This window comes from Thermobia domestica, chromosome 10, assembly GCF_964235325.1.
Source record: "Thermobia domestica chromosome 10, izTheDome1.hap1.1, whole genome shotgun sequence".
Classification (NCBI taxonomy): Eukaryota; Metazoa; Arthropoda; class Insecta; order Zygentoma; family Lepismatidae; genus Thermobia; species Thermobia domestica.
The window spans coordinates 228,833,110-228,859,851 of record NC_137463.1 but is presented as its reverse complement, the minus strand read 5'-3'; the positions used below and the strand labels follow the sequence as shown (position 1 = coordinate 228,859,851).

Here is a 26,742-nt window from a genome sequence, read left to right as displayed (position 1 = left end):
AGCATCTGTGCCACTCAAAAGTGCTCTGTGTTCGTAAAAATTACATAGCAAAGCATGGATTTCCTTGGTTGCTTTCTCCATTTTACAACTTGATTGCTGCCCTCTGTTCCATGCTGAATGCACAACCGAGTTACTGAGCAGCATGATAGCAATGTAAACTCCACTGCTCGACTGAAGCATATGCTTCCGGCGCTATTGTCTTTCTGTTATAAACCACTATTTGTGGTTGCAAAAACTTAAATTCGGAAACTTCGTTGCCTCTCTATGTACATTCATGTCCAAAATTATTGTCGCATGTCTATATATACGTTGTTGTAGGAATATAATTTGATAACGAATTCGCCCGGTATTTCTTACAATGTTAGTATGTGTATAATCTGCAAAGACATGTGTGTGGTAAATTTCATGTCAAAAGAGCAGTAAATAAGAACAATAAAGAGAAAAAAAACTTTCTTGTCCATTTAGCAACGTTTTGTTTTACTCATTTTAATTTTCGTATTTATAATTCTTTTCCTATGAAATTTACCACAAATATATATTTCCCGAATATACACACAGCATCAGTATTAAAAGTATCCTGCAAAATCATTACCAAATTATATTCTTACAAGGAGACAGTTATAGATATGCGACAATCATTTTGGACATGAGTGTACGTCTATAATAATTTTCGCCAACAAAGTTCTAGAAACTACCAAAAATACACGTACAGATATAGACCTATATATACCTAGGTATATTAGAATACAGAGAATCAATTTTAAACCTCAATTTTAATATGATGTCAAGAAATCATTATGACAATGCCTAAGTTATTGGAAGATTATGTTACAGTACTAGACAAATAAATAAATGCGAAGTAGACAAAATCATGTATTTAAACGAAGTGTTACAAGAATAATATGATCATTTAAAATATATACGCAAATAAATAAATAAATATGCAAGGCTTGGGAGGATCATGAAACAATATTGTTGAACCATTTGAATTAAAATGTATATAAATACAGAAATCACATGAAGAAACATAGCATAATAGTAAAGTTTAATAAAGATGTAGTTCCCACTGAAAACCAGATGCACAGTACAGACATTTTTGAATTATACTGCCGAGAAGTTAAGTATATTTTCAATACTACATAACCTGAAATACGTTAAATATTCTTCTCGCTTTTCTTGTTAATATTTTTGGATTAATTTCAGTGAAAAAGAAACAAATTCCACAATCGTCACAACCATGCACAACAATTTCTTGAAACCAAAATCAACTATCTTAATCTAATTTTAACTTACATACAAGCTTTAACTTGAGAAAAATTATCAATAATATCATTATAAGTCAAATCAATACCTATATACAATTTGAAATAGAGTAGATAAATTCAAGAAGAAATAACAGTCTCAAAAATCACTTGACATCATGCTTTTTTTTTTTTTTTTTTTTTTTTACTAATTTAATAACATTATTGCAATCCTATCTTCGATTCTGAGAGCTATCACGCTAAAGCACTCGAATCAGTTGGAATTGTAATAAAGTCTATGCAATGACACTCTCCTTAGAACTACGGAACATAATGTTATTGTTTCTTGCAGCTTACAGAGGATGCGTTGGACAGTGTCAACCAGATTTTCTTCTTTGCTTAGTTTCACTATGAAGTAATAGACAAAATTTTATACAAGATTGGTTGTGTGCATTTTGTCTTGTTTTCAAAGCATCACAAACTTCAAATCAAGGACTTGCCCAAGATTTTCAGAACAACACGGAATACGAAAATGATTATTTCTTTAATAATGCTTTGAATATGTTGCGTCTCGAAGATTCGGAGAACATATATATAGGGTGTTTCAAAATGATTCGAATGATTTCAAGGCCATATAACTTCTTTATTTGTGCAAATTACTTAAGATTTCACACAAAAGTACTATAACTGTACAAGTTTAATTATAAAAGATTGTAATATAATAACAAACAAATAGTCAATGTGAGCCCCTTTCGTAACCGTTCATACATCCAGTTCCTTTTATTCATTTCAGCATATATTCATTAACATTTTGCATTGCAGAGTAATGTGCTCTTACAGTTCACGGACGTCTTGGAATATAGGTAGTTTGTATACAACGTCTTTGAGATATTCCCACAGAAAAAAATTCAGGGTATTAAGTCCAGTCATCATGACCTTCTAGACGTGGAAGGCCTACCAGACGATTTTTCTTTGCAAATTCTCTCTGTTCTCTTGAATTGTTGATACTATTTGCAAATAGAGTTGTATAGTGGTGATTCTTTACAAAATTTTGTACAAAACTCACTTTGAACGCTCACAACATACCTACTAAGCTGAAACTGTAGGACAAAATTCGTTACCTGCACCACAGGTAGCTATCTTGCAACTTATCACCCTGCCACCTGGCGGAAGAATTTCCAACTACTACGACCGTGTTAATCAAAATTCAAGAAGAATGTGTTCGAAAGTATTTCAATGCAATTTTAATCCTCATGGAACGATTTCTTATTATTCAAATCATTTTGAAACATGCTGTACTTTGACAGCAATGATTTGATATCTGAGCTGCTGGAAATGTAGGAAGGTATAAATTAACACAACGCTCTATTGACATCTATTTACTATGATTGATCATGAATTAACCATTTCTAGCTATTATCTTCTACATTTGGCAATGTGACGGTTTGTTGCTATAATTCTACCTGATCGTGTATTTTTAGCTATTCCAGTGATCAAGTCATTCTTATTGAGTTAATACAGCATTAGATACTTTTAATATCATTAAACAATTTCTGTGGAGCAAACAAACTCCCAAGAAATATGAACTAGTTTACTATTACAAAATATAAAAGTTCTACCAGAAAATCATATTCGTATGGAATTTATTTTGGATAAAACATTGTCTAAAATAATTTACTGGCAATCAATAATGCGGTTACCATAGTAGTAATATTACCCCTCATAGTATTAGTGGATCGTTTTACTCCCTTTTGCTCATTAGTATATTCTTGCTTCAAGTGTGTACATTTCTGTTTCAAGTAAATATACAAGGAATAAGTTCCAATTTTCGACAATCGTATTTTCAATCACCCACAACGAATGCGTTCAGTAACGTAGATAGAATTTATCTAAGGAAATTGTACTCTACAAAATCCAAATTAAATATTGTTATAAATTACAGTTATTATAAATCACACATTTAACAAGTCTTGAAGCAATCGTATCATATAAAAGTTACAAGTTGGTTCTGTCAAATGTTAGTTATCTTTTTGATATTTTAGAATACACAAAATTTTATAATGGATGAAAGAGAAATTTTGTCACAATTTTAAGTACATCAGCTTGAAATTCCTGTAATTGTAAAAAATATTGCATAATTCAAATGTTTCTATCTGTATTGATTACTTATACTAATTTATGTCTTTATTTGATTAGTTCACAACTTTGCAGCTAATCAGTTTGATTATGTACGTAAGCTTAGCCACGAGTACATACGTATTCACCTATAATTACTTTGGTATAAATATCAACACACATAGCAATTTCATGAAAGGGAAACACAATAAATTTTCTATGTGGTAACTTTGAAGGAGAGAAAAGTCTGACAAATCTAAAGCGACATTTTTGTACTATTTGAAACTGTTCATAGATAAAACTAGTATATCATCATAGATTAATGATTACGAATGATATTCATAAAATGAAGTATCACACACATGCACTGAATTCATTTCTGAACTGCAAACGAAGGTTAAGGTAACTGTAAGAATATTCTGTTTTCTTTAAAATGAACTGATTTCTCATTTAAATTTAATTATTTATTCCTTGATTTCGCCAAATTTATTTGCATTAATATAAATTTAATATTATTTAAATTTGGTTATTAAATAGTAAAATTACGTCTTTCAACAAACTTTAATTTTTACGAAGTGAGAGACATTTAATTAGATATTTTTCCCTCTTATATTATTCATAAGCTAGAATTCAGAATAGAACTTCTTAATAAAGGGTCTAGAAGCAGTTATTTTTCCCTTATACCCCTCCTTCATCTACGCCACTGAACGTCATTATTCGCTGAAAAAGCAATGTAATAAGAATTACCATAATACTTTGCTTGAAATACAACAAATAGACACACAGCTCTCATATAAATTATCTAGTTCACCTAGTAACAAATATTTATGACAGTTATTGTACATGTTCATATAGTACGTATTATGTTCTGTTTAATCAACTTCTTCCACTGTAGGACCTTTACCTCCAGATCCTTGATGTAGTTTCATCATGGCTGGTCCACATTCTTTTTGAAGATCTTTCAACTTCTCTTCATATTCCTCCTTCTCAGCCAAAGTGTTTTTGTCCAACCAAGTCAACACTTCACTACACTTGCTTTGCACTTTCTGTTTCTCATCATCCGTTAATTTCCCTCCTGCATCCTCGGCTGCTTGTTTCACACTAAACAAATAAGTTTCCAGCTGGTTTCTTGCAGTAACTCGTTGTTTCTGTTTCTCGTCCTCTTCTCTATACTTTTCAGCTTCCTTCAGCATTCGATCGATCTCATCCTTGGAAAGCCGTCCTTTGTCATTCTGAATGGTGATCTTCTCCGAATGCCCGGTACTTGTGTCTTTAGCAGATACGTTTAATATTCCATTTGCATCGAGGTCAAATGTTACTTCAATTTTGGGAACACCTCGTGGTGCAGGCGGAATACCTGTCAGGTTAAAGGTGCCTAATAAATTGTTATCCCTGGTCATTGCTCGCTCACCTTCATATACTTGGATTGTAACTGCTGATTGGTTGTCAGAATATGTAGTAAAAGTCTGCTGTTGTTTGCAAGGAATCCTCGAATTTCTCTCGACAAGTTTCGTCATTACTCCACCAGCTGTTTCTATGCCGAGAGACAGTGGTGCAACATCTACAAGTAATACATCTTGTATTTCACTGCTCTGATCACCGCTAAGGATAGCAGCTTGAACAGCCGCACCGTACGCAACCGCTTCGTCAGGATTGATCGAAAGATTCAAAGGTTTCCCACAGAAGAAATCTTGCAACATTTTCTGTATTTTGGGAATTCGAATAGAGCCACCAACAAGAACCACATCATGAACGCTTCCTTTGTCAAGTTTTGCGTCGTTAAGTGCGCGCTCTACAGGTTGCAATGTAGATCGAAACAAATCAATACATAATTCTTCAAATCGAGCACGAGTTATTTTTGAGTAAAAATCAATGCCTTCGTGTAAAGCGTCAATCTCAAGGCTAGCCTCTGTGCTGCTTGAGAGAGTACGCTTAGCTCTTTCACATGCTGTTCGCAATCGACGTAAGGCTCTTGTATTTCCACGCAAATCTTTCTTGAATTTTCTGTTAAATTCTTCAGCAAAATGGTTTACTAATCGATTGTCGAAATCTTCACCCCCTAAGTGAGTGTCTCCTGCAGTAGACTTGACTTCAAACAAGGATCCTTCGTCAATGGACAAAATAGACACATCAAAAGTTCCGCCTCCAAGGTCGAAAATAAGGACATTTCGTTCTCCTTTGAGGTTCTTGTCCAGGCCATAAGCAAGAGCAGCTGCAGTAGGTTCGTTAATGATCCTAAGGACATTAAGGCCTGCAATAGTACCAGCATCTTTTGTAGCCTGCCGTTGAGAATCATTGAAGTAGGCTGGGACTGTGATAACAGCATCGCTTACCTTTTGTCCTAGATAACTTTCCGCAATTTCTTTCATTTTGGTTAGCACCATTGAACTTACTTCTTCAGGAGCAAACTTCTTGACCTCACCTTTATACTCTACTTGGATCTTGGGCTTCCCAGCATCGTTGACCACAGTGAATGGCCAGTGTTTTAGGTCATCTTGTATTTTGGGATCATCGAATCGGCGCCCAATCAGTCTTTTGGCGTCAAAGACAGTGTTTTTGGGGTTCATGGCGACCTAAGTATGAAAGGAGTATGTAAATAACTAAATAAAGTAAAATAATTCAAATTACAGTTCAAATACAATTAAAAGTAATGTTAGAGACATAATTATAGTAGCGAGTTTGAGAAGTACCAAGCTGTGCCGTGGTCAATGTCGAAACCGAATATGAGTGAACTATTCCAGTTTTGCCTTTGAAAAACCTTATTGCACATAAATTTCTTATAAGATCTGTTGATAAATATAGCAAATTGTATTGCAAAGGTATTGCTTACTAAACTCTGTTAATTATTAAATCAGAAAGCTACCACTTAGAATACATACTTGTATTTATGATTAAAATGTTCCAGGTCGTATTACAAAACTAGATTTTTAAAGTTAGACCCTTACATATTATATTGTATCGATTTCTCTGTTAAATAGGAAATAAATGTACCATTAGTTCAGAGGGAAGTTTCTATTTGGAAGAAAAGATATAAAAATTTGTATAGAGAACAATGGTGAGCAGATGAGGTGTAGTCTATATACTAGGCTTACACATAGTGTTGATCATGTTTGACTCACTGTATCAGTGGCGGGTCTAGAAGGTAAAAATTGAGGGGGGGAGCAACCAAGACCCAGACTATATGAGCTTAGTATAAACTTTCCAATAGCTTCAATTATTTTTGTTACTCAAAAAACTGGGGGGGCTAGGCCTCCGGCTAGATCCACCTCTGCACTGTATGCAGCATAATATGTTTCCACCCTGTAGTTTAAGCTTAGAAATAGCCCACTGGATGGCATAAAGCAGATAATATGTTTATGACAAACATTAGACACAGTAATAAAGCAAATGATACATCCATCTCTTCCACACTGAAATTTCAGTCGTAATTAGTATTTTAAAGAAGCGTTTTAGTGGATATATTCTTTACGTTATGCAGATTAAAGTATCAAACGTGTCTAGCGTTTATAAGATACGTTATAAAAATCGGACTTCCATATGGTGGAAATTCATGAATTCCCTATTCCATTCATTACCAGGTTTAAAAAAGAAAGGAGGAAAGTAATGTGCTAGTGAACATTTTCTCTTCTAGCCTGATAGTTGTTGTCGTTATAGTCAATTGGGAAACATAACGGATCAAACATAAGAACACAAACAGTGTCATAAGGTTCTCTGCGCTTCGTGGATTTAAACTAGAATAAACGCTAGCGAAACGAAATAAAGAATATGCCACGCATTCGGAAGGATGTAGTAAGTGAGCAACCAGTCTAACAATGGTTCAATAAGTTTTAAAAAAGACGATGAATCTACCACCGCCCCTCACCTCTTATGGGAGGCCGAGGTAGCATAGTGATAGAGCGTTCACCTTTAGTGCGTAAGTTCTCTGGTTCGATTCCATTTTCGGCCATGTAGGGTTTGTGGTAGATTTTCTCGGGGCTTTCCTACCACTTTCTTCATGTCATTATTATTTATATCTGATTATGAACGTCTCCCTTAGCGTTGGTATTTAATCACGGAACGTTAAACTAAAAAAAGGATCCCACCAGTACATAATCTACAGTATATACAGGAAGTTCACAAGTCATAAAAGAGAGGCACTCAGAGCGGATATTGAAGTCGATAATGAACAAAGATCGAGGACCGAGATGAAAAACATTTAATTACAGCACGGAGATCATTCAGCAACACCTTCACTAGCTTGGAAAACGGTATAAAGTGTGACGAGAGACCCACATAAGTTGGCTATGACAGAAAGCGATACAACCAAATGCCTGATTCATACAGATGATTGTATCGTCAGAGAAAGGATTTATTTGTGAACAGACTAGTGGCCGGTGATGAGAAGTAGATTCTTTACGATGCTCCACTCTTTAGCATCACATGAATCCATTCCGAAATAATCAAAACCGTTATTGCAACAGCTTATGTTCTCAATCTGTTGAGCAGTTAGGGGTATCGTGCACCATAAATACCTGGGTAGGCCTAGATGTAATATTATCAGCCTATGAATGTAACTATGTGTTCGTCGCAACTGTTCTGTCACTACGGGAATCAAACCCACGATTTTATGCATCAAAGAAACACGCTTACCTTTTTTGCTACTTAGGGAAATCATTATTATTATTATTATTATTATTATTATTATTATTATTATTATTATTATTATTATTATTATTATTATTATTATTATTATTATAAATGATAGTATTATCGAGTCATTTACAAGATCTTTGGATAACACTACAATGACTACACTGCAATGATTTTTGTGGTTTGGGAAAGAGCAGAATATTACGTGTAAGACGATTTCCGCCAAGTGCCAGAATCAGAGCTAAAAATATAAAATGGATTTCTGTCGCCCACACACACGTTAGTGAAAGTTTCCAATGCACATCAAACCCACGCTTCTTACAATACCCAGCATGTACGTGTATGTGTATATGCTTGTGTAGGTGTTTGTCGAACATAACAGAAAGAGAGAGAGAGAGAGAGAGAGAAAAGGATCAGTTTAAAACAAACAAACAAACAAACAAAAAAACACAACGTGTATGTAATGCTCCACTTGCAAAATGAATTTCATGCTCCATAACTAAAAGTTATATTCAGTTTTATTATTCGGTTTGGATTATGTGCACCAAACAATCATATTTTTTTAAAAAAAAGTTATAATAATAAACGAAATGGTTCTGCATTTTGTTCTCAAACTTCTTCGTTCAACCGTAAGGTTTTATTTTTGTCCATCAGTAACTTATTTGGTCAGGATTTTTCTTTGACATACGAATAACGGTTTAACTTAGGATGTTTAATGATAGCTTATATTGATTTAAGAATTCTCCCTACGCTGATGCTACAACTTTCATTGTTATAATTTCTTTTTTAAAAAGTCTGGTTTGGCAGTATGTCCGTGTGTCTGCCTGTCCGTCCGTTCGTCCGTGAGGCAAAAAATGTCAAGAACTGCTTGATGAGTTACCACCAAATTTGGCCAGGATGTAGAGAGTGAGAATCGAGTTAGTTGATGGAGACTATATTCAAACCGGAAGTGGTAAAAATCAAACATTTCCGGGTTGATCAAGAGCATAAACGGAAATAGCGAGAAGCCGCTTTTTGGAATCGATAGGGCACCCAAAGAGTACATAATCATTTCCATAATCATTAACTCTCCACGAAAACCGGAAGTGATAAAATCCATTACAACTTCCGGTTTCAATATTGCTCTACTTAGAGCCAAAATGATAAAATATAGGAGAAAAACTTTTCTTGTAATCAATTTAGTTTTCTAAGAATAGGTAACGTCCTCCCTTTTAACATCATATTCAAACTAGAAGATGAAGAAATCACCCACTTCCGGTTTTAGAGTGGATTGCCCTACAATGAAAACCATAATATATATAGCAAGAAGCGGTTTTGTGTGATCCATGAAGTGTCCCAAGAATACATTCTATCCTCATTATAATGTCTCTATTAAAACCGGAAGTGGCAGAAAATTAATCACTTCCGGTTTCAACGGCACTAAATTTAGAGTCGCAAGAATATATCCCATCTTTCTACTACGTGTAAAACCAGGAGTGATAGAAATCTAATACCACTTCCGGTTTCAATATTAATCGAGAAAATAACACGCCATATAAACAAACTTTTTCTCGTGGTGTACACGTGACTGTACTACTTGTTATTTCAGATAATAACTTGAGAAACAGTGAAATATTTAGACATTAATGCAGACAACACTTACAGAACGCTATTAAATGAACAAATTACACTAGTTAACAAATTTAAACTTTTTGTTCGTTACATGAGAAAAATCACCTGATCTTAAAGGAACTTTTTGCGCTGAATTCGAATATGCACTCGGTTTCTCTCCATCACGTACAGTTTTCCCTAACAGAGGAATTTTCGGGAAATTCCCTCAAAAATTTCCCTTTTTCTGATATTTTATTCCCCTAGCTCCTGTCCCCTTACATATAGTAACATAGAAATTATACCTAAGTATACCTTGATTTATATTTAATAAACCCTAAAAGTTTCGTAAAAATCGCTTTGTTCTTTCTAGGGAAATAAATATATTTGTATGTATACTGTGTGCACTGTTTATTGCACCTGAGAGTAATGTTTTCATATCTCCTGAGTTGGGGTAAAAACTATTTGCTTTATTACTGCAAACACAGACATAAAAATGAATATTTACAATAGTCAACAACACACTTGTATTGCTCTCTGTAAATTAGAAACGTGTATAAAAATAGAATGTACTTCCAACGTATATTTTTTTTAAACGTACAGTAAACTGTGTGCACTGTTTATTGCACCTGATAGTAATGTTTTCATATCTCCTGAGTTGGGGTAAAAACTATTTGCTTTATTACTGCAAACACAGACATAAAAATGAATATTTACAATAGTCAACAACACACTTGTATTGCTCTCTGTAAATTAGAAACGTGTATAAAAATAGAATGTACTTCCAACGTATATTTTTTTTAAACGTACAGTATATGTATATCTTAATACATATATATACAATTCCTTACGTTCCAGAAGAATGGAGGTTATTTATCGACGCGTCAAAGGTCAGCCTTAAAGCTGTCCTTTTACATAATGGAAATAAAAAACTTCTATACCACTTGCGCAATCAGTTAAGATTAAGGAATCCTATGACACCATGTCAACTTTGCTAAATCTTATAAATTACAAGGACCATTGTTGGCAAATATGTTGTGATCTCAAGGTAGTTGGTATTTTATTAGGACTGCAGTGCGGTTACACGAAGTACCAATGTTTTTTATGTTTATGGGATAGCCGAGCTGATGACAAACATTATGAAGTGAAGGAATGGGAACCTAGAGTGAATTACGTACCTGGAGAATGCAACGTCAAATACGCTCCTTTGGTAGATCCTAATAAGATATTACTACCGCCACTTCATATCAAGTTAAGACTTATGAAAAACTTTGTCAAAGCCATGGACACATCTGGTGAAGGTTTCAAGTATTTGCGAGATAAGTTCCCTAACCTGAGTGATGCTAAGATTTCAGCGGGAGTGTTTATTGGTCCCCAAATTAGGAAATTAATGCTTGATGATAGCTTTGACAGCAAGTTAAACAGTGCTGAGCTAGCTGCCTGGACAGCATTTAAGTGTGTTGTGCGCAACTTTCTAGGCAATAACAAAGCTGAGAGTTACACAGAAATCGTACAGGACATGATATAGAAATACAAAGAGTTGGGTTGTAGGATGTCTTTAAAATCCACTTTTTGTACTACCACCTCAGCTTCTTTCCTGCTAACCTAGATGCTCTCAGCGACGAACAGGGGGAAAGATTCCACCAAGATATAATGGCAATGGAGAAAAGGTACCAGGGACGATGGGATCCTTCAATGATGGGGGACTATTGTTGGGGTCTTGTTAGAGAATGCAACATTTCTTACAAAAGAAGGAAGTAGTGTACGTTTTTGTAACCCAATGGAAGTTTCATATATTGTGATAGTTTTGATTGTCTTTTCATGACCTTTTGGTACATTTGTATTATTGTTTATTGTAAATTGTCACACTTGTAAATTATATTGTATTAAATTTTATATATGTGTTTGTGGTAAAAAAGCAAAACGTTTTACCTCAACTTAAGAGATCTGAAAGCATTACTATAAGGTGCAATAAATAATACACACAGTATACATACAAACATATTTATTTCTCTAGAAAGAATAAAGCGATTATTACGAAACTTGGAGGGTTTGTTAAATATGAATCAAAGTATACTTAGGTATAATTTCTATGTTAGTATATGCAAGGGGACAAGATCTTCGGGTGTAAAATAAACGAAAAGGGAAATTTTTGAGGGATTTTCCCGAAAATCACTCTGTTACGGGAAAATCGTACGTGATGGAGAAAAACCGAGGGTATATTCGAATTCAGCGCAAAAAGTTCCTTTAAGAACAGGTATTTCCTTTTATGTAACAAAACCTTTGTTAACTAGTGTTATTGCTTTCATGTTATTTTTTGTAGCCCGGAAATCTGAGTGTTCAGTTTATAACATTATAATTATAGACTCAAATTTTTGCACTATATTTGAATGGTTGTACTACGCTTGATTTTTTTGAAAAAATATAGATCAAATATAGCTGTTAAAAATCCCATAACTCATTATTAGAATATTCGAAGAAAATGAAATGAAACCTTTTAGTTTTACGTCCCACATTTACGCCTATGGGCTAAAGGAGAAAATATCACGCCATATAAACAAACTTTTTTCTCGTGGTGTACACGTGACTTTGCTACTTGTGATGAGAAATTAATGAAATGCTGGAATGAAGAAAGTGGGAGGAAACGGGAGAACCCCCGAGAAAACCTACGCACACGCTGTTATACTACAAAGTCCACTTGGCGTGAGCTGGGATCGAATGGAGGACACCACACACAAGAGGTTAGTGCTCGACCACTGAGCCACCGCAAAACACACCTCTTTTTAATAGAGACAGATATTCTTTTCGAGACAGTAATTTAGGCAGGTCATGCGTGGAGACAAAACCTAGTATACACAAACTATTTTCGATTTCATTTTGCCTGAAAAATTTAACTACATATCATTTGTAATCAGGGGTGCCCATCCCCCCCAAAGCTGATGGCGCACTCCCCCCCCCAAAACTAATAATCTCTTCCCTCCTCAAAACTCAAGTCCTCTAAAAACAATTGCCAAGTGTAGGAGTAGTTTTTATAGTACTAGTAATTGTTATTTTTGTTGTTGTTTTTATTTCCTGTAGTAGTATTATAGAATGCTTGTAGTAGCAGTAGGGGCAGTAGTAATTATAAAAATGGCATTACTTTTATTAGTAGTCTTGGTAGTGTACAATACTACATATGTTCTATAAGGATATTGAAGGGTATAAAAACTTCTACACACTGTGTATGGCACAGGTATTGTTTTTTTACAATTAGTAGTATTATTTTTTTCTCTACAAAATATTGATATAATTCCCTTGTACATGAAAAGTAAGACGCAAGTTACAAGTTATTGAGTTTGATACCAAAAGAAAATGTTATCCTCGAAATTAGCCTACAAAAAGAAGTGATATCCAACAAAAAACATTCCTGTAAAAGAGCCAAGTACGAGTGGCCTTAAAAATAATTGAAATCACAAAAATAGGCGTCAAGTTCTGGTGGACAACAGTTTCAAACACTCCTGGCTCACTTCAAATTTAGATTTGAAACTTGGCTGTTGTCTGTATGGTTACCACTAGCTCACAATTATGTCAAACTACTTTATAATTTTCAACAGACAACATAGGCAAGTTTCAAATTTAATTTGAAAGTGATTCCTTGAGTGTTTGTAGCTGTTGTTCACCAGAACTTGGCGCTCATTTTTGTGATTTCACTTCTTTTTAAGGCCGCTCATAAGTGTCGTACATGGTATAAATAAGAAATAAATAAATGCTCCCAGCAGAAAATGGGTAAATTACCTACACAAAGCGATAAACCGACCAGTCCATCCTTTCATATAGCAACTTGCGCGGTACTTCATTCATAGAGTTTCTAAGCAGGGGGTAGGGGGATTCATTCTCGAGATTAAAAAAAAAAAAATCGCATCGTGTTCCAATGTTATTCTGACGACAGCAAAATTACTTATTCGACATTACAGTAAAATTCTTCCCAAATTTTTTTTTTATTCACCCCACTTTTTTTCTCGATGGCACAACTTGCGCCATTCATCCCTCCTGTAGGCGGCCCTTCTCTCTTAAAACGAACCAACCTTTCCTTTCATATGGCTACTTGCGCGGTACTTCATTCATCGAGTATCGAAGCAGGGGGTACGGGGGTTCACCCCGGAAAATTTTTGAAAATTAGCTTCTAAAAATCGTGTTTTAATGCTATTCCGACAGTAAAATTGCTAGTTCGAAAGTAGAGTAAAATCCCCCCCAAAATGTTTCTCAATGGCGCAGTTTGCGCCATACATCCCCCCTGTGGGCGGCCCTGTTTGTAATACACACACAGATTTAACTTTACGAATCAAAAATTGATTATTCAACTAAGAACGGAGTCTTTTGTTTCTACGCATACTATCTTTTTTAAAAAACATCTGGATAAGTAACACCACAGTCAGTGGCACATTTTTACCTTCCTCTAACTTACTTCGTTAGTTTTTCTTTTCTTTCTTTCTTTCTTTCTTTTTTCTTTTTCTTTTTTTTCTTTCTTTTTTTTTTTTTTTTTTTTTGTTTGTTTGTTTTAAATGTTTAGACATGCCTATTGATTACTATAGTACAAGAGCTGGATAAAAAGTAATGATAACATACAGGGTGCGAATTACCGGGAGGAATGAGAGGGATTTTTCCCCTCAATCACATTTTGCCCCCTCCCCAAAGTAATCAACTGAAGTATCCCCACCGGGGATGCTCGCTTTCCCCCCTAACCATGCTTAGTACAACGCCAAATTTCCCTGATTTTTGTCATTTCTTGTAAGTTTAATCTGCTAGGCGTATTTCGAAATGAGCGATGTAAACGATTCAGTTTTGGCCATTTCTAATTTCCCCATTATTTTCGCCATTGCTTAGTTGAATTATATTATTATGACTACAGTTGTTACTTGCAACCATATCCTCGTATCGTTGAGTTCATCGATGTTCGTGAATATTAATGTACTAATTGCGCACAATAAAATCACATATGGATTATAAATGTTCTTAGCGGTTGGCGAAGAAGAACTAAACAAATTGCTTCTTCCACCATACTTTGCGAAGGTCGGACGTGTCATATTCATCCTCTACATTTGTGTCGAATATAATTTTGTTTTAATTTTTCTTATATTTCATTTTAGTTTGCAAGCTCGCATAATATTCATAATATTCAATAAAGTAGACTTAATAGAACCGTAAAAGCAGACTTAATAGAACTTAAGCGAACTATTATTGCGTGAACATCACTGTCTTTTACAGTTTACAGAAATAAACTTTGGAAACTGTACTTAAAATCTGAGTTATATATTCTCTCTTGGCTAGTGTACGTACATCTTGGGAATGCGTCCGTAGTGAGCAGACTCGTTTGTGAAGGTAAGCGCATAATTGAAGATTTGTTTCAGCATTTACTAATACGACTTATTCTCCGTGTCATTGTCCGTGTCTGTATAAACACTTCAAGTGGAGCGGGCTTTTTAAAGTTAACCCTTTAGTTTTCCGTCTTTCTTTTCGCTTTACACTTTGATGTCCACACCAATAATGCTGTCCGGAGAACTTCAATGTAATGTTTATACTTTGTTTGATAACGTAGCATATAGTGAATCAACTCAGCTGTAGCCTAACAGTAAAGCAATTGTAAGTGTTGACTTCCTGAGCTCCGTCACGGAATCGATATTTGAAAAAAAAAATCGTGGAGAGTGCAGCATTAGCGAGGAGTAGAAGTGCAAACTCGAAATTTGAATTTAGTTTTAAAATATTTGGCCTTCGATTTGACTTTGATGTCAGAAATTGGAACCAGCAACAATCCATTTCTCGTATGATAGACTAATACGTAAACTTTTTTTTTTTTTTTAGAAAAAAGGTAAGTCCGGTTTAACTGATAATTTTAGTGGTTCTATTTCTATTTTTTAAATCATCGATCAGTTGTGCTCTTCTTCCTATTCCTCGCTTTCCTTCCATCTTTCCTTTTATGGCGATATGAAGCAGACAATTTCTTCGTAAGATGCATCCAACTCAGGCCCGTAGCCAGCTCAAAAATGTAGGAGTGCGGTGAAAGTTAGGGGGGTCCGATCCAAAAATATTATAGTTCATCCCATATTATAGTTCATTTGCAAGCCTATTGTGGAAATTTTAGAGGAGGGCAATAAAAATTTAGGGGGCGGTTCCCTAGACCCCCCTGGATACTGGCCTGGTCCAACTCAATATCCTCCCTACGAAAGATGGCTAAAATCGTCCTTTTCTCTCCTATTCGTTTTAAAACTACTTTTTTTTTTTTTTGTAAACTCTCTCTCTCTGTTCATTTCATCTTCTCCATCTTTCTTCAACAGCACATTTGGAAGCTCTAAATATTTCTTCTTTGACTTCCGTAATGTCCAAGTCTCTGAACCATTAAGTCCAATACTGCATATATAGCACTTGACCAGCTTTCTTAGCCCAGTATTAAGTCTGCGAGTTAAGGGTGATCTATTCTTGTAGAATTCCTCTTTGGCTACGGTAATTCTCGATCTTATCTCTTTGATGCAGTAAGCATCTCTCGTCAAAATACTTTTCAGATATTTATATTTTCCATTCTTCTTATTCTATTCTGACCCGGACCCGTAAGGGCGCGTTTCGACGAGATATTCTCATGACTTTCGATTTTTCTACATTGATTTTCATCATCCATGTTGTTTCCCAGTGTAAACTATTTCCATTCAAATAATCCTCATTTCCATCATTTCAAATAATCCTTATTTGGTTCTACCTTTAATAACCGTAGATTTTTATCCTTACAAGCTTAATATTATATATTACAACGGTACAGGATTCTTCAATTAAGGAATGTGACATATTTTCTGTACATGCGTATCACGTTTTGCTACAGTTCAGTATCTTCTAAAGCTTGTGTGCAAATACATGCCGAGGTCAGCCGAGACGAGAGTGCTCAGTTCTCTTTTTATTGATACCAATACGAGTAACTACTACAAAATTTGGAATAATGGGTAACTTCTCCGTTTTATTGATATCACTCATGGTGTAAAATCAATATTATTAAATACATCTCTGGTACTACCAGCCTATGAATGAATATGGCTTGGGAGATGGCTTATGAACGACTATGACTAAAACTGATAATACATTTAGCCCTTCGTGCTAGTCTAGTGGCTAGCAAATATGCTTTCGGTGCATATGGTCCCAGGTTCAATTCCCGGTGGCAGAGCACGAAATTTACTTCTACAACCATTCACTTTCATTATTCATCCTTCTCAATTAGCCTAAAGAGCACAATCGTAGGACGTTAAACTGAAAAAAAATATAATTTCATTTCATGGTAGTGCGTTGTCAGTGAATTAGGTCCTAACGTCGTTATTTTGCGGCTTTCTAAACCGCAGTTCATGCCTTTTAGTTCAAGTGGATTCTCACTTGCCAAAAGTTGTATGACCTCATCAGGAATCGAAACCAGCATCAAGAGCAATTGCGCTGGTTATGTGGTTGCAGACAGAAAAGCAGCATATGAATATCACACTTCTTGTAACCTTGTTCCCCATTCTCCATATAGCCCTACAGAATATTTCCTTTGTCGTTAATTCTGCCTCTTCGTCAGAAATAAATCTCTACAAATAGCAAATGAGTTTTGCTTTACATAACGAGGCTACAACAGACGTCCAAACCAAACTAAGGCAATGTGGTTGCTTTGCCAGATCGCTGTACATCAAGTACATTGAAACCTTCCTTAACGGACACCTCTCATACACAGTTACTGTTTTTTTATTATTATTATTATTATTATTATTTTTTCCGGTAAAAATTCATGTATAGAACCCTCCGTTTTACGAGATTCTCATAGTCAGATACGGACACCCACATTTTTTTTTTTTCTTTTAGCCCCAACCATTTAGTAGTTAACCTCCTCATAACGGACAGGAATTATTTTCGAATTGTATGTATTTAGCACAGAAAATACTTTCTGCAATTCGAAAATAAATGTTCAATTGTTCTCTCCACTGATCCAGCAGTAACGAGCAAATTCCGATCAGAAACTAGTGTCCGCATTACACAGCAGACAACTACTATAGACTCTTCTTCCCCCCCCCCCCAAGAAATTTATAAATCATCACGGTTGGTTAATTCCGTCTATACTTTCAGTATTTAATAATAACATTATGTTTTTTGTAGAGCTTACTTTTACCGGTACTTTTGATAGACTCAGTAAGCGAATTAATTGCCTTTTTAGAGAGATGATTGGCTACTTAGGAAGAAAATTATCATTCAAGTATATTTTGTGTACCTCCCTATTCAAGCGATTCTTTTATTCGTTTCAAAATGAAATGTTCCTCTCATTCCCACAGCAATTTGAACACTGAATACGACATTTCAATGTTAGCCTATATCTACTTTACTATTATAGGAGCTATATTTGTTCATACGTATATCAGAAGTGTCCACTACAAAGAGGTTACACAAATTTAGATTACTCACAGCTTTTGGGGCCGCGGTGGCTCAGTGGTACAGCGTACACCTCTGGTGCACGGGGTTCTTGATTCGATCCCATTTCACGCCAAGTGAAATTTCTGATGGACAAACACCGTGTACGTGGGTTTCTCGGGGTTCTTTCGTTTCCTCCCACTTTCTTCATTCCACCATTGTATTAATTTCTCATCATCATCGTCTCCTTTAGCATAGCCGTCATAACCGTGGGATGTAAAACTTAAAGATTTCATTTCATTTCATTTCACAGCTTTTATGGCAATTCTATGCAGTATACAGTAAATACATTATAATATTCATGTCCCACTGGTGACTGTTATTTAGCTGTTTTAGTGTTCTCAATAAATTGTTTGAAGGAATTAGTTAGGGGACGGTTTTCAATAATAATAATAATAATAATAATAATAATAATAATAATAATAATAATAATAATAATAATAATAATAATAATATAGTGCTATTAAGTGATTAATTGAACTCATTGTTGTGGTTCAATTACCAACAGAGAAGTGTCATTTTGTTGTGGATTTATAAAATTCAATTAAATAATGAAAGTTTCTATGAAATGAAATGAAATCTTTCAGTTTAACGACCAACGATCATGCCCTTTTGGCTAAAGGAGACGATGATGAAATGAGCAAGTGAATGATGATGGAATAATTGGTGGAATGAAAAGTGGGAGGAAACTGGAGTACCCCGAGAAAACACACGGAAACGATGCTGTCCACCACAAACTTACTTGGCCAGATATCGAACCAGCGACCTCACACACCAGAGGTAAGCGCTCTACCACGGACTCCCTGTGCCTCCTGAAATTTTCTCCCTAATGCAAATGTTCATATTATGAAATTCGCATTAATACTCCTAGATTGATTGAATATTTAACTCACCAATTACCCACTCACGAAGATGTTCGTATAAACTTTTCCAGGTCATTATTTGCTTTGACTTTGAGTTTAGCCTCCCTTTCAACAGCGATGTTATATGAGACGTGAACATAGACGTTAACGTGAGACCAGAACTGTATGAGATTCCGTCGAAAATTAAATCCGGAATTTCCATGCTAAAGCAGCCCATTATTTCCAAAGCAACTGGATTCATGAACAAGGGCATTGTGGCTCAGTGGTAGAGCACACATCTCTAATACAAGGGGCCCATAGTTCAACCCGAGGCCATGTAATTTTATGGTAGAGAATGTATCCGTAAATATCTTTCCTCGCACATTCTCATTCCATAAATTACTTCATAATCATTTATTTTCTTTAATAACCCGTCTCCTTTAGCCTAAAGGGCATAATCGCGGGACGTAAAACCATAAATATCATTTCAAAACATTACAAAACTGTTTAATTCAACCCTAAAGATTCTCCAATAGAAAGATAGATGGATTTGTGTTTAACGTTCCAGCGAGGCTATGTGAAATCTCAACGTGGGATCGCAATAATATCAGTTTCCTCCGAGAATTGAACCCAGGTCTAACGCTATAGCTATATATAACTATATAGCTAGGAGAGAGTTCTCCACTGGACAGGATGATGTCTTACTTCCAAATTTTAGATGATCATGTTAAATATCGTTCATTGTGTATTGTTCTCATCTGTTTGAAATAATTTCTTTCTCTGAATCGAGGGAGCGCTTGCTGAGATACCATGCTTCAAAACTTTTAAGGGTATAAATTATCGTAATTTTATATGAGCTCACAGCAGCATTCCTTCTAGGGCAGAATCTAGTGTTAAGTTTAACAAATTTACAGCTCTCTTGTCTGTGTTTCTCTTTAAAAAAATAGAAAAAAATAATTATTCACAAACATGGATTATTTCTAAAATAAATGATGTGAAACTTCTAAGCTCGTATTAGAAGGTAATTACAATCCTTAAATATTTTAATGCATGATTTTTCACAAAGTATTGCAGAACTTTGCAAGAAATTAGTCGTTTTATAAAGCGAGAGTAATGACACCCATTAAAAGCATGCCATATTATTCATTTAAAATCTTCAAGTAGCATGTCGGCTCGCGTACGACGATGAGTGTGTAGAGTCAAATTTAACACATTTCCATGTTTCCATTAATATCAAAATTCTCAACGTTTTAAACAAAATGTAGTTGTTTCCGAAACAATGAATGAGGTGAAAATAGTATTGTCTGGAATATTCTATACATACTCCCAACTAATTTTTCACCCCCATTCATTATTTCAGAAGCAATTGATATTTGTTTAAAATGTTGAGAATCTTGAAATCGATAAATATAGTGGTGGAAACGCGTTTAAAAACATCCAGTAGGAATCCATGGATCTAGTCCAGTGGTTCTCAATCTAATTCCTATCTCGACCCCCATTTTATCACATCCTCTTGCCAGCGACCCCCTTATAATTTCTGGTTTGTAATAAGTTTGTGTGGGATTTTTAATATACCTATTGCGGAGATCTCACGATATCCATCCACTTCTGTAATAGTAGAATCCATTTCTTGTATATAGTGGATACAGTAACTTCCCTAAAAGTGAATGGATTAAAACCAAATTTGGTCAGTTCATTTATATTACAAATCCGATCCGATAAGAATCCGATCCGTCATACTGTTTCAAAATGGAGGCCGTCATACTGTTTCAATTTCATACAGTTTGAAAATTTTAAAAGTTCATAACTTCCTTAAGTTTGGGTCTCATGATAAAAAACAAAGTGATTTCTAATATTGGATAGAAAAAATGGATGATTGTTAAAAGTTATTGAGTATTTTAAATGACTTGATAATGTGCAAATGAAATGAAATGAAATCTTTAAGTTTTACGTCCCACGATTATGCCGGTTAGGCTAAAGGAGACGGTGATGATGAGTAATGAATGAAACGGTGGAATGAAGAAAGTGGGAGGAAACGGGAGAACCCCGAGAAAACCCACGCACACGGTGTTTGTCCACCACAAAGTTCACTTGGCGGGGGCTGGGATCGAACCCGGGACCCCAAACACCATAATTTGAAATATTTCCGATATTAGATTCTAATTATATTTATCTCTTTCACTTATCTTTGCGACCCCATGATACCCTCTCGCAACCCCCTAGGGGTCGCGACTCCCAGGTTGAGAAACCCTGATCTAGTCCAAAGTTCGTACACAGGAATAAGTTATGGTAGCTGGTAATGATCCCAACATGATAGCACTGGGACATCTCGAATATGTTATACAGGGTATACGAAATCATAGTACTCAGGTTAATAGCACATCTAATCACCCCGTGCGACCACACAAGCTGCTGTTCGTTGTTTCTTGGAGTTTAGCGTCTCTTTTCAACACCAAGGATAATGAGATGTGGATTTCCAGTTTAAGCTGGAATCTAAACCACCGTAATTTGCTCAAATTTCAAGGCCCTCCCACCAGGAATGGAACTTGAGACTCTGTGGACCAATTGAACGATGCTAGCAACCGCTAAGCTACTGCTCGTGTAGATACATGTCGTACAGATCCTCAATATATTTCTAGAATATCCCATACTCACTGTACATCTTGTCGTGGCTGAGAATTGGTCGTTAACGGAGCCATGTCAGGCACCATCCCACCATATTCCACACATAATGGACAGTGCTTCAGTCAGGAGACCCATCAGGCCAGGGAGAAGGTGTACAGTGAAGAATACACAGATCACTCGCAAGGAATGGAACGTGCGTTATTGTGCTGAAAAATTAGATCCTACATTGTGGTCAGAACAAAGCCAGAAGACAAAATTACCGACGTCACAGATGAATGTCGCACTACTCATAGTTCTGTAAACAAAGACTAGAAGCGAGCCTGAAGTCTCTTATTGCCCTCTTATCAAAATACAGGTCCTGTATGGCGAATGCCAACACATTGGATTTTCCTGTTCAATTGCACCTATACGGACATTTAGAAAATAATTACTTTGGCCTAGTCGGAAATGTCTCTTATGTCTGACAACCATTGCCTTCCATTTGCCTTATCACTGCAGTCTCTCCTGATATCACTGAAGACCTTAGGCGTGCGCACGTGGGGGCAAGTGGGGGCGCTCGCTCCACCTACTGTTTTGGCATTGCGATTTTTTTTCGATTTTTTAAAATAATTTTCTCAGCTAATATGGATTATATTTCTATTTCACAAAAACGGAGCCTGAAAGACGTCTGTAATCATCGTTTAACAAATTTTCAAAGATCGTGCTATAATCTATTCAAATTTTAGGAACCGTTTTGAGCCCATAAGATTAATATTGTAGCTAGGGAGATCAAGATTAATATCTTTGTTAGGCAACCAGTAGAAGAGTTACGTACAGCGGGTTGACGGACATTGCAGGCGCTTTTCTTAAATCTGAATGGCAAAACCGGGCAAAACCTACTGCATACTGGCAACTACAAAAGCCTCAAGAACCGCAATGTGGCGTTTTCAAACGGATATGGATTTATTAGAAAAAAATATTTCTACTTGATATCATGTCACTTCTAAAAATTTGCTACAAATCACTCCAACATCTATACATTAAATGCTATGTTTGTATATAGCAATTTCCTTTGTGAGTTTCCTGTCCTTTACTTGTGTAAGGAGACATGCACAGTGGGAAAGAGATTTATGGCCATAACAGAACGATGTGCTGTGTAGACAGCGCAAGTTCAGCTAGTTATGTTTCAAGTACTCGGAAAGTATTGTCATAAAGTTTCATTATCTTAGCCTTTCTCTTAAAAATGGACCATATTTAAAGAAAATACTTGCACTAGTCTGCTGTTGCATGCTGGAAATCAAACTGTTAATAAGTTACCTATAATATGTCCGTCATAAAGAAGAACTGGGCAGACAGACAAATACATTGATAGCAGTCATTTAAGAAAAAAGATTAAAGGAGCTTACGGAAGAGTTACTTAAGGACATAAAAAGTTTTTTTTAATTTTCTTTGGAGTTTTGGGTATTTGTATTTTGCATTATTATCCAACACCAAGGTTATGAAGGACGGGGCCCTTATTAACGTGGATTCTGAATCACAACTGTGACTTAAATCACAGACCATCATGCAAGATTAATCTTTACAGTATAAGTCACTCATCCCGCTTCCAAGGGTGAGGACTACAGGACCACGTTACCAGCGTAATTATTTTCTACTACATGCTCTTAATTTTAAAAAATATGGTGCAAGGCGTTTATTTTTAAATTACCATATTTTCATTATAGTTTATACGCTTCCGATTCTGTACTGCATAAAGAATCAAATTACCCTATGAATTCATAATTATCGTAAGGGTGCAATGGCTCAGTGGTAGAGTGTTCACCTCCGGTGCGTGGGATCTCTGCTTCGATCCCAGGTCATGCTAAGTGAGTTTTGTGGTGGACAAACATCGTGTACGTGGGTTTTCTCGGGATTCTCCCGTTTCCTTCTACTTTCTTTGTTTCATACATTTCTCAACATCACCGTCTCGGTACATAATCGTGGGACGTTAAACTAAATATTTTATAATTACCATGCACTCTCCATTTCTGAATATTTATATTAATATTACTGATTTCTATGTAAGGCCTTTGTCAGCAGCGAGGCTGAATATTAGGCAAGATCTGCTGTTTACAATGGAGAAATAAACCACTGTAATGCGTAACGATGCTTTTACAACAGTTCTCGAACTCGAGATCTCGTGCGTACATGTGCTTGCCACTAAGGCAAGAAGGAGAATATTTGTGTAAAATTAATAATATGAATTTTTTCCAGGTAATGTGAGTTTGTGTGGCTTTTCTTGGTGCTCTTCCGTTTGCTCCCTCATCCTCACTCCACTATTTTTTTTTCATAATCATTCGTATGTATTGATCATTTTCTCCTTTAGCCTACAGGGTCAGTGGCGAATCTAGAAGGTAAAAACTGGGGGGGGGGGCAGGCAGAACCAGACTATGATAGGTACCGTATATCAATAGTTTACTATAAGCTTCCAAAAATATATAAATAATAGCTTAAATTATGTTTGTCATTCAAAAGAACGGGGTGGGGGGCTAGGCCCCCCGGGCTAGATCCGCCATTGTACATGGTATTACAGCGGGATATAAAGTTTGAAATTTCAATTCATTCTATGAATTTTGTCGTAGCCTATATCCTCATTTTGGGACATATTATAGGCTATGATGTTCTTATAAATCCTGGCTTCCGCAGTTGTCATAGTTTCAATAGACATCCTTGCATAACATGTGTTGACTAACGTTCACTTGTGAAATGATGCCAAGTTTTTCGACACAGGAAAGTGAATGAAGGTAAAAATAGTTTCTTTCAACAAGTTAAAAAAAAAAAAAAAAAAAAACTACTTACTTTTCTCTATAATAAGCGTAACTGAACAGGTAAGTTTTTCAATGTAGAAATTTTGTAATTTCATCTTGTTAAATGCCGAAGGCTGAATGTAAATAAACATTTCAAATCTTTTTTTCTTTTTCTTTCTTTTCTTTTCTTGTGTGTACTCTATATTAATCCAAATTTATTATTCGAATATTAGGGGAAATTTTCTTGTTTTACGTTCCATGGTTATGTCCAGTAAGCTGTAGGACGATTGATGAAAGCAAATGAAAATAAAGAATAGAGGAATGAGAATGTAGGAGGAAAGGAGAGATCCTACGGACATGATAATGTCCACATGGCCTGGGATCGAAGTAGGGATCTGTCACGCCAAAGGTGAGCCCAATACTACTGAGCAAGTGCCGAATTTAGGTTTGATGGGGTCCTAAGCTATTGAAAGGGGCCCTTTATACGTCAAACTTGAGAGGGCCTTTAAACATCAAGCTTTCTTTTTCAGCGAAAAAATGTCGCCATTTTTTAGGTTTGAATATATTTATGGTCCTAATGAATATCTAAATGGAAACACGGATCCATAACAAACAGGGCTAGGAAACAGTGACTCTATTATAAGCGGGGCTAGATAACAGGGGCTTCATTATAAGTGGAGGTGAGAAATCAGAGCCCTATTACTTGCTTCATAAAGCCCAAGTACATAACAATGCAAAACACCATTGTTGTGTGTTTTATCTTATTTGTTTTTTCTTGTTATTTGGAAATTACACTACAATCATTTTTCTTTAACTTTTTGGGCCCCCCAAGCGAATGGGGCACTAAGTTATATTTTGTTTAGTTTATACGTAAATCCGACACTGCACTGAACCACTATGCTCCCTCAAAAATTAGATTTCACATTTCACTGGTTGCTTTCTACTGGGACAGCAGAAGGAAGAGAGATTTTTGCTTTGCACTATTTATGTAATAATAAATAAATAAGAACTTTGAGTGTTGTGAACAATTCGTAAGCAAAAATACATCACTTGAAAGAATATTGCATAATAACACCTCACACAATAGGCTGCAAGTAAAATAATAATTATAATGAATTATATGTCAATTGTAAACTTAGAAGCTTAGGACCATTGTCAGAAAGTAAATATACACAAATTCTTTAATTCAAAATGTTTTCTTTTTTAAATCAAGATCTAATTTTTTAAAAATGGCCAATATAATAAAATATTTTCTAAATAATATAGTGAAAGTTTCATTATGCCCATCAAGCTAAAATTTATCTTTTGTTGTCATACTGAGATAAAGTAACATTTTTTAAAGATTGGGAGATAATTCTTTGGTATAAGTTTAATATAATCATTAATCTATAGACAGATACTCTGCAATTTTTTTAAAATAATAATAATAATAATACATTTACAGAGAATCCATAAAACATTTTTCGTCTAACACGTGTAAGGCTCTGAACTTCCTGAGTGGTTAAAACGTTCGAGTTTGATGCACATGGCGCTGGGCTTGATCCTAGTGGTACCCTAGTCTCTATTACTCTACGAAGCATATGCAAAACCGTATGTGAGGACACGGTGGTTCAGTGGTAGAGCGCTTACCTCTGGTGCGTGGGGTTCCTGGTTCGTTCCCCGGCCAAGTAAGTTTATGGTGGACAACATCGTGCTAATGGGTTTTCTCGGCTATTCATTTCCCCCCACTTTCTCATTCCACCAATTCTTCCACCATCATTCACTTGCTTTAATCATCGTCTCCCTTAGCCTGAAGGGCATAATCGTGCGACGTTAAACTAAAAGATTTCATTTTTTACAAAACTGTATGTGGGATGTAAAACTCAAATAAGTTAATTAATAATCACTCTTTTCTTTTGAGATTATTTCTCTTATTTGAATTATATTTTCTTAAGATAATTTTTATTATTACTCACTTGACTTTTAGCAGCGTCGCCAATAAGCCGTTCAGTGTCGGTAAAGGCCACATAACTAGGTGTTGTTCTATTTCCTTGATCGTTTGCAATAATTTCCACTTTTCCATGTTGCCAAACTCCAACACATGAGTAAGTGGTACCCAAATCGATTCCAACTGCCGGCGCCTTCATTGCGATTCACAGAGGAATCAAACGATCACTTTTGTCTAACGTCTTGTGTGCGACTTTCGAATTTTGAGCGCTCTTCAGTATCACTGGCGGGTAACTTGCTTTTTCTCCTGACTATATATATACGAATAAGAAAAATCTGATAGAAAGCGCGGAGGTAGAACAGCGTCTGCCATCTAGTGGAGTAACTTTTGATATGACAAAATTGGCTCTGGTACTGTTGTATTTTCTCACATTATGTAGCTTCAACAACATGTCAAGACAACTGAAATATAGACATATATTTTAATATAGCTACAATAGATATAAGTCTCTCATCACTTCAATGCTACAAGGTGTTTATTTCTAAGTAATTATGGGTATTGCC

General features: G+C 35.6%; 1 protein-coding gene across 1 annotated transcript; it reads right to left on the bottom strand.

Moving 5' to 3' along the window:
* Nucleotides 1-760: 760 nt before the first annotated feature.
* On the bottom strand, nucleotides 761-26,512 carry LOC145663039 (heat shock protein 68-like). The gene is made up of 2 exons (XM_081729184.1): nucleotides 26,208-26,512; nucleotides 761-5,929 (listed from the first exon to the last, which is right to left on the bottom strand). Exons 1-2 carry the CDS (start codon nucleotides 26,376-26,378, stop codon nucleotides 4,229-4,231), a joined length of 1,872 nt encoding a protein of 623 aa, XP_081585310.1. The 5' UTR covers nucleotides 26,379-26,512; the 3' UTR covers nucleotides 761-4,228.
* Between the last annotated feature and the right edge of the window lie 230 nt (nucleotides 26,513-26,742).